At 39.4% G+C, this 17,546-nt stretch overlaps 1 protein-coding gene across 1 annotated transcript; it reads right to left on the reverse strand.

Annotated features, from left to right (window-relative positions):
* Nucleotides 1–2,439: 2,439 nt before the first annotated feature.
* Nucleotides 2,440–8,460, reverse strand: TMEM249 (transmembrane protein 249). The gene is made up of 6 exons (XM_072599461.1): nucleotides 8,349–8,460; nucleotides 7,832–7,979; nucleotides 7,537–7,631; nucleotides 5,652–5,847; nucleotides 4,781–4,866; nucleotides 2,440–2,783 (listed from the first exon to the last, which is right to left on the reverse strand). The coding sequence occupies exons 1-6, from the start codon at nucleotides 8,367–8,369 to the stop codon at nucleotides 2,589–2,591; spliced, it is 741 nt and encodes a 246-aa protein (XP_072455562.1). The 5' UTR covers nucleotides 8,370–8,460; the 3' UTR covers nucleotides 2,440–2,588.
* Between the last annotated feature and the right edge of the window lie 9,086 nt (nucleotides 8,461–17,546).

Genomic DNA, 17,546 nt, shown 5'->3' on the forward strand with positions numbered 1-17,546 from the left:
CTTATCATTTCACTGGCTTCACTTTGCCCAATTCTAATTTTCAAAGTGTCATTTTCTTCCTTAAGATTCAGGATTTTCTTTTCTAATTGATTGACTTTCCTTTCATAACTTTCTTGTTTTCCTTGGATTATTCTTATTTTTTTCTTTAGTTTTCTTTCATCTCTGTCATTCGGTTTTTAAACTCTTTTTGAAGATCTTCTAGGAATTCTTTTTGGGCAAGTGACCATTTGACGTTACTCTTGGGAGGTTTCTTTACTTCAATATCCTTCTCTGAAGATTAACCCAGGTCATCTCTATTCCCACAATAGATTTCTGTGGTTGGATTCTTTCTCCTTTGCCTGTGCATTTTTGGTAGTAATAGATTAATTTTTGTAATCACTTCTAGCCCTGTGGATCTATTTCTAGATCAGTCATTTTTATATTTCATATTTTCTTCTGTTTTTCAGTCTTTTGACTTTGTTTTATTATTTCTTGATGTCTCATGGAGTCATTAGCTTCCACTTGACCAGTTCTAATTTTTAAGGAGTGATTTTCTTCAGTGAGATTTTATATCTTTTACCAAGCTGTAAACACTCTTTTCATAATTTTCTTGCATTGCTCTCATTTCTTTTCTCTATTTTTTCTACTGCTCTTGATTTTAAAAATCATTTTTTTTGCTCTTTTTTTAAAATCTCTTTCTTTAGCTCTTCTAAGAATTCTTATTGGACTTAGATTTATTCTGGATTTTTATTTGAGGTCTTGCTTTTAGATTTTGTCAAGTCATTGTCTTCTTCTGAGTTTGTTTCTTGAACTTCTCTGTCACCAAGCAAGTTTTTTTGTGATCAGATTTGTTCGCTCCTTTTCCCAGCTTATTTCTTAGCTTTGGATTTCATGGTAGAGTTGGGCTTTGTTTGCCTCTGGGGCTGGGAGGAGGGAGAGTAAGCTTCTGTGGCTAAATCTTGGGACCTGTAGGTTTTCAGTGCTTCCAAGGTGGTGTGATATGGGAAGAGTTCTGGTCACCATTCTCCTAATCTGTACTCAGGTTCTTAACCAGGTAGGTCCTCTGCTCCCTCACAACCACAGATCTTAACCACTCCTCTTTACCTCAGAGATATGACCTGGAACTGGGCGATGGGTGAAGGAACTGCCAGTTGTCACTGGTTTTGTACCAAATGCTAACATGGGTGTTCCCTGTGATATCTTTTTGATTAGGTGAGAACTCCTGGTGCCACCACGCTGCTGTTCCCACTGCCTCCGGACCCCACATCCAGCTGCACTCTCAACTAACTCCCATCCTAACAGCCACACTCACATCTCTTTTTGTTCTTCTAACCTGTCCTGGGCTAGAAAATTGAATTATTGATATTTTGTTTTTATCCCACTCAGAATTTGATTTGGCATATTTTTAAAAAGTTATTTAGAGGATTGGGTTGGGAATGCTCAGCAGAAATGTTGAGTTCAGTCTGCTTTTCTGGCTCAACCTTTATAAATATCTTAAAAGAGAGACTTGTTAGTCACTGAACCTTACTAGAGAAGAACTAAGATGTTCAGTAGATACACTGATGAGATAAAATGAAGAAGTTAATAGCAGAGACAATCTTGGCAGCCATAAATACCAGTGGAAATATGGGACCAAGAGGCCAGTAAGTACTCAAGATAACTGGGCAGCAACACCTACCTACCTCCCCAGCAGAAAACCCAGTGGCAACAATGTAATGGCATCACCAAAAGTGATTGGTATCACAGCAATATAAAGACAAAGATATAAGCTATCTCACCATATGGCCTAGCGACACATGCTCCGTAGGTGTGGGCCTTTCTGCATATTACATAGGTTTTTCCACTCTTCCTATGGATGATATATGTGGAAGGCTTAAGGGGGAAATACTTTATTCTTATTACTCTATTTAATTAAAAGTCTTTGTATCTTCTGGCTGGTTAATAAAAGTAAACAAATTGGTAAAGACTATGGTTAAGTGATGAATTTTGAGTACCTTGTACCTAATGTAGATTTTTTTCTTTATTAGAGGGGAGTACCCCAGGTACTATAGAAACGTGTTTTCCCATCCTATACTCATGTAGTTGCTTTTTTGAACCCAAGGGCAGAATTTAACAGCTGTAGCTCCTCAATGAATGTTCACTGAATCTATTTGTTCAATTGATAGACCTTCCTCGGCTTGGAGGAGGGTCAAGTCTGGACCTGGTTCTAGCTTGTTAAGAGAGCTGTCCCCTACTTAGCCAGAGTCTGAGGAGGCAGAGGGAGCATTGGTCTTCAACTCAGGAGACCTAAGTTTGAATCCTCACTGACATTAACTGTATATACTACCTTACTTGACCTGTTTCCTCATCAGTACAAGTGAACATTATAATTCCTCTACTACCTGCTTGTTGTTGAAAAATCTCTTTGTAAGAAATAGGACATCATATGAATGTGAGTTATTAAATGACAAAGAACAACTCTTAGACCTGAGGCAGCTTTATTGAGAGGGAAGATTTATTGAGAAACCCTGGGCAGTGAGGGCTACAGGTGGGGGAAGAGATAGATCTGAGATTTCTGACTGGAACGTTGGGGAAGGATTAGAATTAGATTCTCATTACGTTGAATGATCTCAGGCCATGGTGTTCTGTTCCTGATAAAGACTACGCCGGGGTGTATACTTAGAATAGCGGCGGGGAATAATTCCAGGACTGTAAATAGATCCCAATGGCCAGTGGCGAACAACATGGCGGTAGGACACAGCCATGCAGTCAAAATAGTTGATGTTCAGTTTACGAGCAATATGGCGACCCAGGAATTCCAATTGCTGTAGAGGCAAAGAAAGGAACATCATGGAGGGGAGACAGGCCTTATCTGAGGGGAATAGGGGCCCAGAAAGATCTAGAATTTAGTTTTTTAGAGCCTAGACTTGAGGGAGATGAGGCTTTAACCCTGATTCACTGTGTAACCTTGGAAAAGCCCTTTCCTTTTCTTCTCTGGGTTTGTTTTCTCATGTATAAAATAAGGATGTCAAAGGGGTGTAGGATTGTTCTCAAGAAGTTTTAGGCCTTCTTGGTCTCACAATGTGAGCTAAGGAGTCTAGAGATGAAGGTATTATTATCCAAAACAATCAAAACCAAAACCTTCTAGGCCCTCCCCTCTCTTATGGAATGACTGATGATGGGTCATAGTCTGGGCGGTAATGGAGCTACCTGCAAGAGACACCTCCCACTGACTCTGATGGCTGACACTTAGAAAAGACCCACAGTTCCCAGTTCTTACAGAATTGGGTTTCTCTATCCAGGAATGTGGCATATACAAAGCTGAATGAATAGTTTCTACATGTTACACAAATCACTGTTTGTCATGAGCACACTATGTCTCTGTGTGTGACCCTACATCTCTTACTGTCTCTCTCCTTGTTGCCCTCTGACTGCTGCTGTCTGCACCCCCCCCCATTAGATTTCTCTTTGTCAGTTTGTTTCACCTTCTTACTCTCTTTGTTTGTGATCCTGACTCTCCTTGTCACTCCATTGGTCTCACCCTCTCTCTGACTCCTTTTCAGTTTCTCTTCTGTTTCCATCTTTGTGTCTATATACCTCTCCTCTTCTCATTTTCTGTCTCCCTTTCTTTTTCTGTCTTTTCCTCTGTTTTACCTTCTTGTTTTTTCTCCATTTCTTCGTTCTCTCCTTCTTCTTCCCCTTTCTCTGTCTCTTTCTTCCTGTCACTTTTTCTTCTGTCTCTAACCTAAATTATTATAGTAGGCTTTTAACTGATTTCCCTGCCTCAAGTGTATCCTATAAAATGATGCCAAATAATTTTCCTTAAGCACAGATCTCACTATGACTCCTTTACTCAATCAGCTCCACCGGTTTCAAATTACCTCTAGAATAAAATATAAACTCTTCTGTTTAATTATACAACCCAGTCCCAACCAATTTTTCCAACTTTATTGGACATTGCTCCCCTTCCAACATTCTATGAATTAGCTAAATCTCTTTCTCCCTGTTCTCCACACACATTTATAATAATAACAACAATAGTAAACATGTTGTTTAATATTATAATGTTAATACTTTATAATAATACATTCATAGTAATAATATCTATAGCACTTTAAAATTTACAAAGAGCTTTACAAATATTTTATTCTCACAAGAATTCTGGGAAGTAGGTGCTATTAATATCCCCATTTTACAGATGAGGGAACCAAAGAAATATTCTTGTCTTCCATCTCCATGCCTTCGCACTGATCATCCTGCATGCCTGGAATGATTTTTAATGATTTTCCTCCTTATCTCTACTTCACAAAGTTCCTTTCTTCCTTTAAAATGGCATTTTCTGAATGAAGTCATTCCTGATTCCAGACTGCTAGAACCCATTCCCCCTCAAGCTACTGTAGATTTAAGTACTTTGTAAATGTTTATTAACTTTCTATTTATGCTGTGTATATATTTTTATGCATGTCTCTCCCATTTCAAGTAGGGATTATTTCATTTTTTTGTACTTGTATCTCAAGTAACTAGTCAGTTCCTGCCATATAATAAACACATGCTGATTGATTGACTGATTTAGTGATAAAGGATCCCCATTTTAAAACTCTAATCTATGCAACAAGATTATCTGATGCAATGAAAAGGGTTAGTGATGTGAGAGGTCAGAGGGTCAGGTGGGGAATCCTGGGGTAAAGGGTTAGGAAAAAGGAGTGGACATCCTTGAAGGCCAGAAAGAAGAGGTCAGCAGGGGGGAGAAATAAGAGGAAAGTTCAAGAGGTCAGGGGAGATCAGTGAAGGTTGAAAGAGGAGCTGGAGGTGAAGTCCTTACCTCATAGCGCTCTGACAGCTTAACCAGTACCAGCGGCTCCAGTTTGTAACCACAGAGGACCAGCTGGAAAAAGCACCTGCCGTAGGCTAGAAGAAGAGGAGGGAATTTCTGAGCTGCCCTCACAGCCAGGGACTGTCCTCCTCCCTCTCCCTCCCATTTAGAATAAGAGGGGGCCTGAGACCTGTCTTCTGTTTATCCCAAACCCTGTCCCTTAGCCCTCAATGACAATCCTTGACCCTATCCCTGTCTTTTACTTTAAAGCCGTGTCCTAAATTTTTTGACTCCTTCATCAGTTTTCACATCCCTGTCCCCATCTTAATCTCCCTGACCTTTATCCTAGGACCTTCTGGTCTCTGACCCCTATCCCAGTTCTTTGGACATATTCTCAGATCCCTATCCTCATCATACTGTCCTGATCCTATTATCAGCACCCCAACTCTAATGATCTTTCCCCAGAATCCTGTCCGTGTTCTCAACTCCCACTCTCCATTTCCAGCTTCAGTGCATTGTTCCGCACTTTCTGCTCCTAACCTGAGCTCCTTTTCTCTTTTTCTAGCTCCCTAACTTTGTTTTTGGTTTCTCTAGCCCAGCTTCCCTAACCCATTCTTTAGCTTTTGGAATCTATCCTAAGTACTGTCTTTCTCTTTCCCTAGTTCCATAATCCTATCTTGGATTTGTTGTCTCCATCCCTAGGTCTCTGCAGGTGCCTATCTGTTTCAGTTGCCCATCCTTGTCCCTGTCCCTAACTCATTAGCTCTATTCCATCCCAGTCCCCAACTTACTTTCCTTTATCTCTAGATTCTTATCCCTGTCCCCAAGTAAGCCCCCACCTCCCCAGTCAGATTCCTTACTCCCAAGTCACGTCAAATACCATCAGATCGAAGGGCCAGGCGGATATAGATGCGGTGCATGGGTCCTTGACAGACAGTGCGGCCCTGGATGGAGAAGTGGTACATCCCACGGGTGTGATTCAAGACAAGGCGGCGCCTTGGTAATGATGAGATTGCAAGCCATAGACCAATACCAACTCCATAAGCAGGGAAACCCCAAGTCTCCTGATTCTGCACCTGTAGTCCCAAGATTGGTTATAGATGGACCGTCAAAACTCCAGAAGTAGGGGGAGATGGAGGAGACAGAAGGTGGGTGAATATGAAAAGACAGATGGATATAAAAGAGGGTATAGGAGCCTGTTTCTCCCTCAGCCCCCTCTTTCCCCAGTGCTCCCAGCACCCTGCTTCACCATTAGCCTGCTGCCAAAGAAGGGATAAAAAGGATTTTTCTTGAGATTCTTGGCAAGACTGTGCTTAATACAGCCTCAAACACTTACTAGCTGTGTGACTCTGGGCAAGTCACTTGGTTCCTGTTTGTCTCAGTTTCCTCATGGTAAAATGGAGACACATTAGAGAAGGAAATGGCAAACCACTCCATTATCTTTGCCGAGAAAACCCCATTGACAACATCCATCAGGTCACTAAGAATTGGACACGACTGAACAGCTGGCAACTGGAAGGTGTTTGATATTGTCGTGGAGAATAAGAGAATTCCCTAATCTTCAGATGAGGCAGCTGGTGGCTCAGTGAACCTGGAGTCAGGAAAACCTGAGTTCAAATCCAGCCTCAGATACTTCCTAGCTAGGTGACCCCGGGCTAGTCACTTAACTGATTGCATGACAAAATGGATCTACTAGATCCACTGGAGAAGAATATGGCAAACCACTCTAGTATCTTTGCCAAGAAAATCCCAAATAGGGTCATGAAGGGTCAGATATGACTGAAACAATTGAACAACAAACTTTCTTCAAGATGTTCCTATTTGTGGACATTATTGGTCAAGAGGTTCCCCAATTATAAACATGACCCCCTCCACTGGCCTAACAATCCACAAAAGAAAAACTAAGTGGATAAAAAATGTTTTTTGCTTAGTATGGTGTGTAGTTGGATGGGCAACCCATAGAGTTCATTTATCAGTACACAAATCTTGAACAGACATTGTAAATAAATAATGATTTGGACCCAGAATGAACTAACAAGAAGAAAGTAAGTTGGGCTACATTTGGATAGTTGCACAATGATCTCAACTTGATCTTTGACACAAAACCTCAAGTAGCTCAGTGAATAAAATGCTGAGCCTGATGTCAGGAAGATTCCTTTTCCTGAGTTCCAACTGTGCCTCAGATGCTCACCAGCTGTGTGACCCTGGGCAAGTCACTTATCCTCTGTCTGCATCAAATTCCTCTTCTGTAAAGTGGAAACAATAATAGCACCTACCTCCCAGGGTTGTTGTGAGGATCAGATAAGGCAACATTTGCAAAGTGCTTTGCAAAACTTAAGGCATTATATAAAATGCTAGCTATAATTATTATCTTCTTAATTATCTTCTGGTGATCTTATATGGCAACGAGTCATGGAATATCACAGTATGAGAAAAATCACAATTTGTGAGTGACACAAAGGAGCACAGAGAGAATTATATTATATGACATATCTCAGGAGGCAATAGTATATTGCCAAAGATGACTTGATTTGATGGCAACAAATGGCATAAAGTATAATGATCCAGAAAATGTGGGATTGGAAAAGGAGGTGGGCCGGTCATGAAGTCAAAATGAGGGATAACATACACAGCCTGAGGGCTTCATAGGGAACAGAAGGGGAGGAGATGGGTGAGAATGTGGGAGGAATATGAGAAAGGAGTCAAAAGAGGATATAGACACTACATAGCAAGGAGAGAGATGGGGAAGATATGGGGATTCATACCTTCCGGAAGATTCCAAAACTCATGAGTACGATGCAGATCAAAAAAAGCAGAATCCCCTTCCACAAGGTGTCCTGGTAGTATTCTAGCACATACACTGTGGGAAGAGCATGTAGAGTGTTAGATCAGTTGTCTTCTGCCACTTCCCTACTCTAGTATTATTAATACCTCTTGTCCCCTCTTGTCATCTGAGCCCTTCCCAATGTCTCCTCTGTTTCCCAGGCCCTCGTGCTCCAATAGGACCCTGTTTCTTCCTCAGCCCCCTCTCTCCCCAGTGTTCTCAGCACCCTGCTTCACCATTAGTCTGCTGCCGAAAGAAGGGATAAAAAGGATTTTTCTTGAGCTTTTTGGCAAGACTGCGCTCAGTGCTGAAGTAGCCAATGTCCCATAACTCAAAGCCATTGCCCACGCTGCCAGTACCAGGGATACTGATGGTCTTGGGGGACTGAAAGACAAAGACAGGTCATGGAGAGAAAACAGGGTCACCAGAAGAGGTAGGCAACGACTAGATCTGAGCAGTGGAGGAGAGAGTGTGATAAAGGGCAGGATAAAGACATGGAGAGAAGATGGAGGACATAGAAAAAGGTTAATCTTACAGGGTGAAAATAGGGATATGAGATAGAGGACAGGGTCATACGGGGAGGATAGGGTCATAGCAGGGAAAAGGGGCCCTACAGGTAGGACAGACACTTAAAGAGAAAGGACGTGATCATAGGGTAGATGGGATGAAAGAGAGAGCATGACCACTGAGAAGGGATTGGGTTAGAGTGGGCACTTTATTGGGTTCTCAGATCTAGAACATTTCTGGACATACCTGAAAGAAAAGAGTGTTCATGATCACAGGTATGGGGAGGATGGAGTAGCAGGAAAAACAACTGACCAGACCAATGGCCTGGGCAGAATAAGGTGGAGGACAGGTTCTAGAAGGACAAGTTAAGTTCTACATTGTCTGGAACTTCTAGAATCACCAGACTGTTACCTGGTATAGGTTAGAACAATCTTTCTCCCTCTTATTCACAGAATGACACTTAGCATTGAAACTGAAAGAGATGTAGGTGGCTACCTAATCCAATTGATACCTGAACAAAAATTCTCTCTAAAATATGCCTGATAAGTGGTCATTCAGGCTTTACATAAAGACCTTGAGGAAAGTGGACTCTACTATGTACCAAAAGCAGTCTATTATTATACTTCAAGATAGATCTAGTTATTAGGAATTTTTCCTTATGTTGATCCTAAAATCTTCCCATTTTCAATGTCTACCTATTATTTCTAAGTAAAAAAAAAAAAATCTAATTGCTCTTGCGCATGACAGCCTTTGAAATATTGGAAGATGTTTTTCCTGCCTCCCCCAAGTCATTTCCTGTCAGTAAACAGCAATCTCCAATTTTTTAAGAAAGAGGTAATTTCATATATTGTAATGTTACTCCAATACAACCCTTCATATAGCTTTCCTAAAAATGAAATTTTAATTTTTCAATTAATAAGCAATTTATTTTTTTTCTTCTCTCCTTCCTCCCCCCACCAAAAACAAAACAAAACAAAAATCCCCATAACAAATATGTACACTAGTCATGTCTAAAAATGTATGTTTCATTCTGCATCTTAAGTCTATCACCTGTGAGGAAGTGGGTAATATTTTTCACCATTATCTCATCTCCTTTACACAGCTTTTTGAAGCTCTCCAGTGTCAAGAAGTTATACTTATTAAGAAGTTTTCTTTATATCAAACTGAAATTTATGTCTCTGCTCCAAGTTCAGTCATCTGGAGCCAAGTTGTAAGTCAAATCCTCTTTCTCCTGACACCTAACCTGATACTTAAAGTCCCTATCATGTCACCTTTAGGTCTTCTCTTTCCTAAGCTAACTGACCATCACCAGTTTCATCAGCTAACTATCTCCTGGCATGGCGTGCAAATTTCCTCGAAGTCTTCATCACCCACTTCTGGAGGCACTCCAGTTTGTCAATGTTTTTTCCTAAAATGTAACATTTAGAACTGGGTACAATTCTACAGATCTACTCTGGCCAAGGCAAAAGACAATGTAACTAGAATGGGGAAACATGGGATTTGTCCTAGGCACTATCCCTCAATTCATGGAGCCTAAGTGAGCTTTTTGGCTGCTCCATTGTGTAGTTAACTCATAGTGAGTTGTCATTGCATTAAAGCCAGCACGATAGAGTGACAGAATCTTAGTTTTAAGAAGGACCTCAGAGATTGGCTAATCTGTACTTGAGGACAAATTGGCCCAAAGACATTCCTGACAAGTAGGCATCCAGCCTCTGCTTGAAGACCTCTAGTGACGAGGACCCTGCTTCCTTCAGACAGCTCATGTTATATTGTGACAATTGTAGGAAGTTCTTCCTCCTGAGCCAAACTCTGCCTCTCTCCAAGTTTTACCTTTGACTTCTGGATTCCCTCTGAAGCCAAGGGGAATAAGGCCAAGAAGAACTCTCTCACATGACAGCCAGGACTCTGGAGGAGAGAGTGAGGCTGAGGACTTTGTGCAGCTCAGTCCCATTCATATCCAATTCACGTGCAAGTCAAGATATCAGCCTTATGGTGTCATTGGCCCTCTTCAAGAACAAAGAATGAACAATATGATGGCTGTCTGAAGACACCAGGGTAGCTCTCATGGACTCTCCTCCCCCTCAGTCTTCTCTTATCCAGGTTAAACATCCCTGCTTCCTTCAACAGATCTCCCTATAGCATATCACGGAAAAGGGCTTCATCTAGCCCAATCTGATCTATTTCAGACAGGTTAGACTGGAGTCCATAGAGGTGAAATGATTCTTGCCCAAGGTCATACAACTAGTAGGAGTGGGACCTTATGGTCGTAGAAGTCCCCTCCAACCTTAAGATTCATTAGTTCTCATCCTTAGACTGCGTTAATATAAGTAGTGTCCAAAGTAAGGAAGATAAAAGTTCCACTGTACTATGCCTTGGACAGACCAGGACTACTATCTTCAGTTCTGGGGCCACATTTATTAAGGGGTGCAAAAAAATTAGGTATGGTGGCATATGTTCATGATCCCTGCTGCTGAGTTTGGAACTTCTCAGCTGTAGTAGAGTTATAGTCAATGAGGTGTTTGCATCAAATCTGGCACCAATATTGTGAACCCCTGGGAGTGGGAATCTACTCAACTGTGGGGGTGGGGTGAGGGTGGTGATGAACCAGCCTTGGTCTGAAACAGAGCAGGCCAAGGCTTCCATGTTAATTAGTAGTGTGATGGGCCCCATGAGAGGCTACTGCACTTCTAACCTGGGCAAGATAGGAAGACCTAGTCTCAAATATTGGATTAGGGCATATAAAAAAACTGGCATAAGTGCAAAAAGAGCAAGGTGGTCAGGGGATTTGAAGCCAAGTAGTACAAAGAATTGCTAATATGTTAAAATTTCTCTTTTCCTATGCTATATGATTAGTGAATGGTTGAAGGAACTGGACATATTTAACCTGGAGAAAAAAAGACTTAGGGAGGACATAAGAGCTGTCTTCAAATATCTACAGACCTATCATACAGAAAAGAGATTAAACATAGTACACGCACCTCCAGAGTACAGGGCTAGCCACAATAGACAGCTTATGTTGGAGACTAATTCTAGTCTGATGTAAGGAAAAACTTCTGAACTGTACAAGGGTAGAATGAACTGACTTGGGAGGTCATTAGTTTCCCATCACTTGAGATTTTCCCACAGAAGCCGAATGTAAGGATGTTGTAAACAAAATTCATGTTTCAGGTAAGAACTGGGCTAGATGATTTCTGAGTTCACTTCTAGTTGTGTGACCATGTAAAATTCAAAATATACTTTGAAAAAAACCCAACAAGCTTTAATGGAAATGTAAGGGGTGTATGTGTTTACCATATTAGTTAAAGTAGTTAAAATGTCTGTACTCTTTAATCTTTCTACAAGGCCAAGAAAGGCCCCATAAACACCAAAATATTTATAGAAGTACTTTTTGTGGTAGCAAAGAATTAGAAACAAAGTAGATGCCTATAAACTAGAGAACAGCTAACAAATTGTGGTTTACCTGAAGGTAATGAAATATCATTGTACCTTAAGAAATAATGATCATATTGGTTAATATGACAAAATAGAAAGATGATAAATGTTGGGGAAGATGTGGGAGAGTTGGAACACTAATTCATTGTTGGTGGAGCTGTGAGCTGATCCAACCTTTCTGGAGAGCAATTTGGAACTATGCCCAAAGAGCTACAAAAATGTGCATATCCTTTGACCCAGCAATATTGTTTCTAGGCTTGTATCCTAAAGAGATCATAAAAATGGGAAAAAGTCTCACATGTACAAAAATATTTGTAGCAGTTCCTTTTGTGGTGGCCAAGAACTGGAAATCGAGGGGATGCCCATCAACTGGGGAATGGCTGAACAAGTTGTGGTATATGAATGTAATGGAATACTATTACACTATAAGAAATAATGAACAGTTGGACTTCAGAAAAACTTGGAAAGGCTTATATGAATTGATGCTGAGTGAAATGAGCAGAACCAGGAGACCATTATACACAGTAACAACCACAGCATGCAAGGACTGTTTCTGATAGACTAAGCCCTTCACAGCAATGCAAGGACCTAAAACATTCCCAAAGGACTCTTAAAATGCCATTCACATCCAGAGAAAGAAATAAGGAATTGGAACACAGAATGAAGCAGACTGTTTTCTCTTTTGTTATGTTTTGGTTTCATTTGGTTTTTCTCATGGTTTCTCCCATTTGTTTTAATTCTTCTATGCAACATGACTAATGTGAAAATGTGTTTAATAAGAATGTATGTGTAGAACACGTATAAGATTGTATGCCATCTTGGGGAGAGAGGACAGAGGAAGGGGGAGAAAATTTAAAACTTATGGAAGTGATTGTTGAAAATTGAAAACAAATTAATTGAATTTTTAAAAATAGCTAAAATTTAAAAAAAGAAACAATGAGCATGATGAATATAGAGAAGTGTGAAAAGACATATCAGCTGAAGGAGCAAAGTAGAACTAGAAAAATATTATACACAATAACAAATGTTGCAAAATTACAAAGAATAAGTATGGCTGTAAAGGAGAAAACATCCCCACCCCACTCCTTTGCAGAGATGGGAAATTCATGGGGTTAGGACATTGTATATATTTCTTTTTTTTTCTGCTAATGTGCTATGATTTTTTTAAAAAAATTTTCAGCCACATGGAAAACTTTTTTTTAACATTCTTCTTTAAAATTTTTGAGTTCTAAATTATCTCCCTCCCCTCCACCTTCTTGAGAAGACAAAGCAATTTGATATAGATTATACATGTGCAGTCATACAACACACATTTCCATATTAGCCATGATGCAAAAGAAAACACAGACCCCCCCAAAAAAAACTCCAAGAAAAATAAAGTAACAAAAAGTATGCTTCAATCTGCATTCAGACTCCATCAGCTCTTTCTCTGGAGGTAGATAGCATTTTTCATCACAAGTCCTTTGGAATTGTCTTAAATCATTGCATTGCTGAGAGTAGCTAAATCATTCACAGGTGATCATTGTATAGTATTCCTGTTATAGTGTATAGTGTTCTCTTGGTTCTGCTCAACTTTGCATCAGCTGATGTAAGTCTTCCCAGGTTTTTGTGAACCTATTCTACTCATTTTTCTTTGCTCTCTTTGGGATACATAACTAGTAGCGGTATTGCTGGGTCAAAGAATATGCATAATTTTACAGCCCTTTGAGAATAGTTCCAAATTGTTCTCCAGAATGGTTGGATTAGTTCACAACTCCACCAACAGTGCATCAGTGTCCCTATCTTTCTATATCCTCTCCAACATTTGTCATTTTCCTTTTCTCTCATATTAGCTAATCTGAGAAGTGTGAGGTAGTATGTACCTTAGAGTTGTTCTAATTTGGATTTCTCTAATTAATAGTGATTTAAAACATTTTTTGATATGATTATAGATAACTTTGATTTCTTCTTTTGAAAACTGCCTGTTCATATCTTTTGACCATTTATCAACTTGGGAATGACTCGTACTCTTATAAATTTGACTCAGTTCTTTATATAATTGAGAAATGGGGCCTTTACCAGAGAAACTTGCTGTAAAAGATTTTCCCCCAGTTTCCTGCTTTCCTTCTAATCTTGGCTGCATTGGTTATCCATTTTTATATCTTGTACTGCTCTCTACCTTGTTTGGTTATAAATATCTGTAGATCTAACAGATACATTTTTTTACACTCCCCTAATTTGCTTGTGATCATATTCTTTATGTCTAAATCATGTACCTATTTTGACCTTACCTTATACAGTGTGAGATGTTGGTCTATACCCAGTTTCTGCAAAACTGCTTTCCAGATTTGTCAAAGAGTGGGTTCTTGTCCTTGGAATTTTAGGTCATTGCATATATTTTCAGATTTTTAAAAATACATTGATCAGTTTTGCTGATTGCTTTTTCTTTCCTCTTTTTCTTTAAAAAATATTCTTTGTTATATGGGATAACTCTTTGGACGAAAAACAGGGAAGTATATAGGGAAATTGAAGTTATATAAAAACAAAACATATCAGGTCAATTTTATTTTTAAAAAATTATTGCAAACCTAGAAATCCCCCAAAAGAATGAGTAACTCTGTAACAAGTACAAGCAAGGACTCAAAGAAGAAAATGGATTTTCCACAAAGACTACATAAATGCTTAGAAGAAATAAAGTAAGAGATTTTTAAAAAATGAAATATAAACTTGAGGGGGTGGGGGGAATTGAAAGAAAAATAAAGAAAAAGTTGTAAACCTTACCCAAGAAATTAACTCCCTAAAAACTAGAACAGACCAAACAGAAATCAACAACTCCCTGAGACAGGAAGAAATACTAGAACAAAATAAAAAAGACTGGAAAAATAGAAGAAAATGTAAGATATTTGATATAAAAAACAGCTTACCTGGAAATAGATTAAGAAGAGAAAACTTAAGAAACATTGTACGGCTTGAAATCATAACCAAAAAAAAAAGCCTGGATACAATATCTCAAGAAATCTTAAATGAAAACTGCCCAAATCTCTATTAGAATGGCAGGGCAAAATGAAGTTAGAAATTACCTCTAAGAGAGAATCACAAAAGGAAAGTCCTAGGGATGACATAATCAAAATCCAGAACTCCTACGTCAAAAAGAAAAAAGAAATATTGCATGCACCCAGAAAGAAGCAATTCAATTACCAAAGAACTACAGTGAAGGTCATCACTCAAGCCCTAGCGGTTCCTACTATAAATAAAAGATCTTGAAATAAAATATTCCAAAATACAAAAAGATGGGTTAACAATCAATAGCATACCTTATAAAACTGAGTATAATCCTATGGGGGGAAAAGTGAACCTTTAATGGAACTGAGATTTCAAGTATTTTTTATGGAAAGACCAAAATGAGTAGGAACTTTGGAAAAGCAAACATAAAACTAAAGAGAAATTTAGAAAGATACATTTATTTGTGCAATTGAAAGGGGAATATGTTAACCTTCTGATGGTGGTTGAAGGAAGCAAGTAGTGCTCCAAATCCTTAATGTCTTCAAAGGGTATCCAAGGAAACAAAGTAAGAAAAAGAGAAGACCTGGAGGGATAGGGGTGGGGGTGGGGGATTGCTTGTGTTCTGAGGATTTGAAGAGGGTAGACAGAAGGGACGGTGTAGAAAGGAGGAAGAAGGGATGGGACTTGCTATTCTCATAACTGGTTTACATGAGGAGAATACAAACATAAGGGAAAACTGGGGGGGACATCAAATGAACCTCATTCATTTGAGATGGACAAAGGAGAGTTGAACATATACCGAATTTGGTGTAGCAAGACATCAAATTCAATTGGGATCTAAGTGGGGATATGGAGGGAAGGAGGTGTTAAGAGGAAGGATAATACCAGAGAGCAAAAGAGTCACAAGAAAAACAAATTTCCTGAATTAGAAGGGAATTAAAAGAGTAAAAAAAAGAGAGAGAGAGAGCCACAAACCAGAACCTAAGTGGCACCTTCGATTGCTCAAGTGGAACAAACTGGTATATAAATGAAATGAAATATTATTATATGTAGGTAATGACAAAAGAAACAATTTCTGAGAATCCTGAGCAGTATGAACTGGCACGCAGTAAGTAAGCAGAAGTAGAACAATTTGTACAAGAACATCAATGTTCTGGAGAAAAACAACTTGGAAACAATCAAGAGCTCGGATCAACGCAATGACCAACCACATCTCCAGAGGACCTGTCATGTCACCCGCCTCTTGACAGACAGGTGATAGACACAAGATGCACATACATTTGTAGATACAGTCACTGTGTGGAACTATTTGCTTGACTGTGGTGATTTCTTACAAGGGCTTTTTTTTTCCTCTTTCAGTTTTTAATGGAAGGAAGGGGAGGTTAATGGGTGGAAAGAAGTTCATGAGTTCTAAAAAGAATATTACTACTACTATTTTTAAAAAGCATACAAAAAAGAAATTCCAGAAGGAAGTACAATTAAACTTAACATGTGGAATTGATGATACCTATATATTTTAAGAGAAATGGAGATTTAGTTACATAAAGAATTCTCTTTTCATGTTCTGCTGTATGAAAATGCTTTTGTGTGTTTAAGTTCAGAAAAAAATTTTTTAAAGGGGAAAGAAAAACTAGGAACGAGGAATTCAAGGACAGCAATGAAAACAGTTCCTGTCCTCAAGGAGTTAATATTCTGTGTCAGTGAAGGGGACTTCTGTTCTGGATCCAATTTTGACCAAGAAGGATTTGGTTACTGGGGAGAAATGATAGAAGATTGGGGGAAAATGACAACCACAGAATTTGTGATAGAGGAGCTAAGGAAAGCCCAATATAGTTGGATATGTACCCTAGATTCTGGAAGAGTACAGTTCAGGGTTTGTGTTCACCCTTCATTGCCAAAGAAGATCATGTCATCAGAGAAGTGATGACATGACTTGCACTTGACTGTTTTGAGTGAGGGAGGGCTGCAGCCTCGCTTCTCCTCCAGAGCCATCTGAATCCAGTGACCAGATATTGATCAGGATGACTGGAGATGACCCAGGATGCACTGGGAGACCTTGACCCCTTGAGGCCAAGGTCTATGCAGGTACTCACTTAGGGTGAGAACAATTCAAAGGACTCAGAGAAAGAAGCAGGATTCCACAGAATAAAATTCTAATAACTACCACTAGCATTTAAAGAGTTCTTTAACTTTTGCAATACTTTATAGATCTCTCATTTGATCCTCACAACCACTCTGGGAGGTAAGTGCTGTTATGATCCCTATTTTACATTTGAAGAAACTGAGGCCAAAAGCATCACATAGCTAGTTGCCACCAGGGGTCTTTCTGACTTTTAAGACCAGCATTCTATCCACTCCACTACCTAGCTACCTAGTTTGTACTGGGAAGTGAACCTAATGGGCAAGCAAGAAGGGCAAAGCATTCAGAAGTGAGGTTGTGAAGACACAAGGAGAAACAATTCTGATGAGAATGAAAAGGAATTGTCTAAAGATACTGATTCATTTGTTTTTCCAAAGTTAATTTAGGAGCATACTTTATGCTCCTCACTCCAGGAGCCAAATTCTCAGCTTATGGCCCTCCTACTGCCTCAGACGCATCCTCTACAATTACCTCGATAAATCTTCATAGCGCCTCTGTATGTCAGGCACCGTGCCAAGTGCTTTTGAATTATTTCATTTGATACTTACAACAAATCTAGGATATAGGGGGCCTTTATTATCTCCACTTTACAGTTGAGAAAATTGAGGCATACAGAAATTGAGTGATTTGTCCAGGGCCATAGAGCTAGTAAGTGTCTGAGGTCAAATTTGAACTCAGGTCTTCCTGACTGCAGGCCCGGAGCTCTGTCCAACTGTGCCACCAGCTGCCTCATGCATTTACATCTTTTAAAGATGGGTGTAGATCCACAAAGAACTCAAGAAATAAAATTATATTTTAAAGATATATAAAAAGGTGATAATGAGAGCAGGTAAATAAAAATGACAGAGTCCTATAAGAACAGTGTCAGAAGTGCTAAGTCAGAACAAGCG

The sequence above is a fragment of the Notamacropus eugenii genome, chromosome 4 (genome assembly GCF_028372415.1).
Source record: "Notamacropus eugenii isolate mMacEug1 chromosome 4, mMacEug1.pri_v2, whole genome shotgun sequence".
NCBI lineage: Eukaryota > Metazoa > Chordata > Mammalia > Diprotodontia > Macropodidae > Notamacropus > Notamacropus eugenii.

Bases quoted from the DNA above. Each gene is read 5' to 3' on its own strand.
- TMEM249 (XM_072599461.1), bottom strand. From the start codon at position 8,369: ATGAACACTCTTTTCTTTCAG. The intron at 7,980-8,348 runs GTATGTCCAGAA...TTTGTCTTTCAG, and splicing joins TGAACACTCTTTTCTTTCAG to TCCCCCAAGACCATCAGTAT. The intron at 4,867-5,651 runs GTATTTGACGTG...CTCTTCTTCTAG, and splicing joins CCTGGCCCTTCGATCTGATG to CCTACGGCAGGTGCTTTTTC.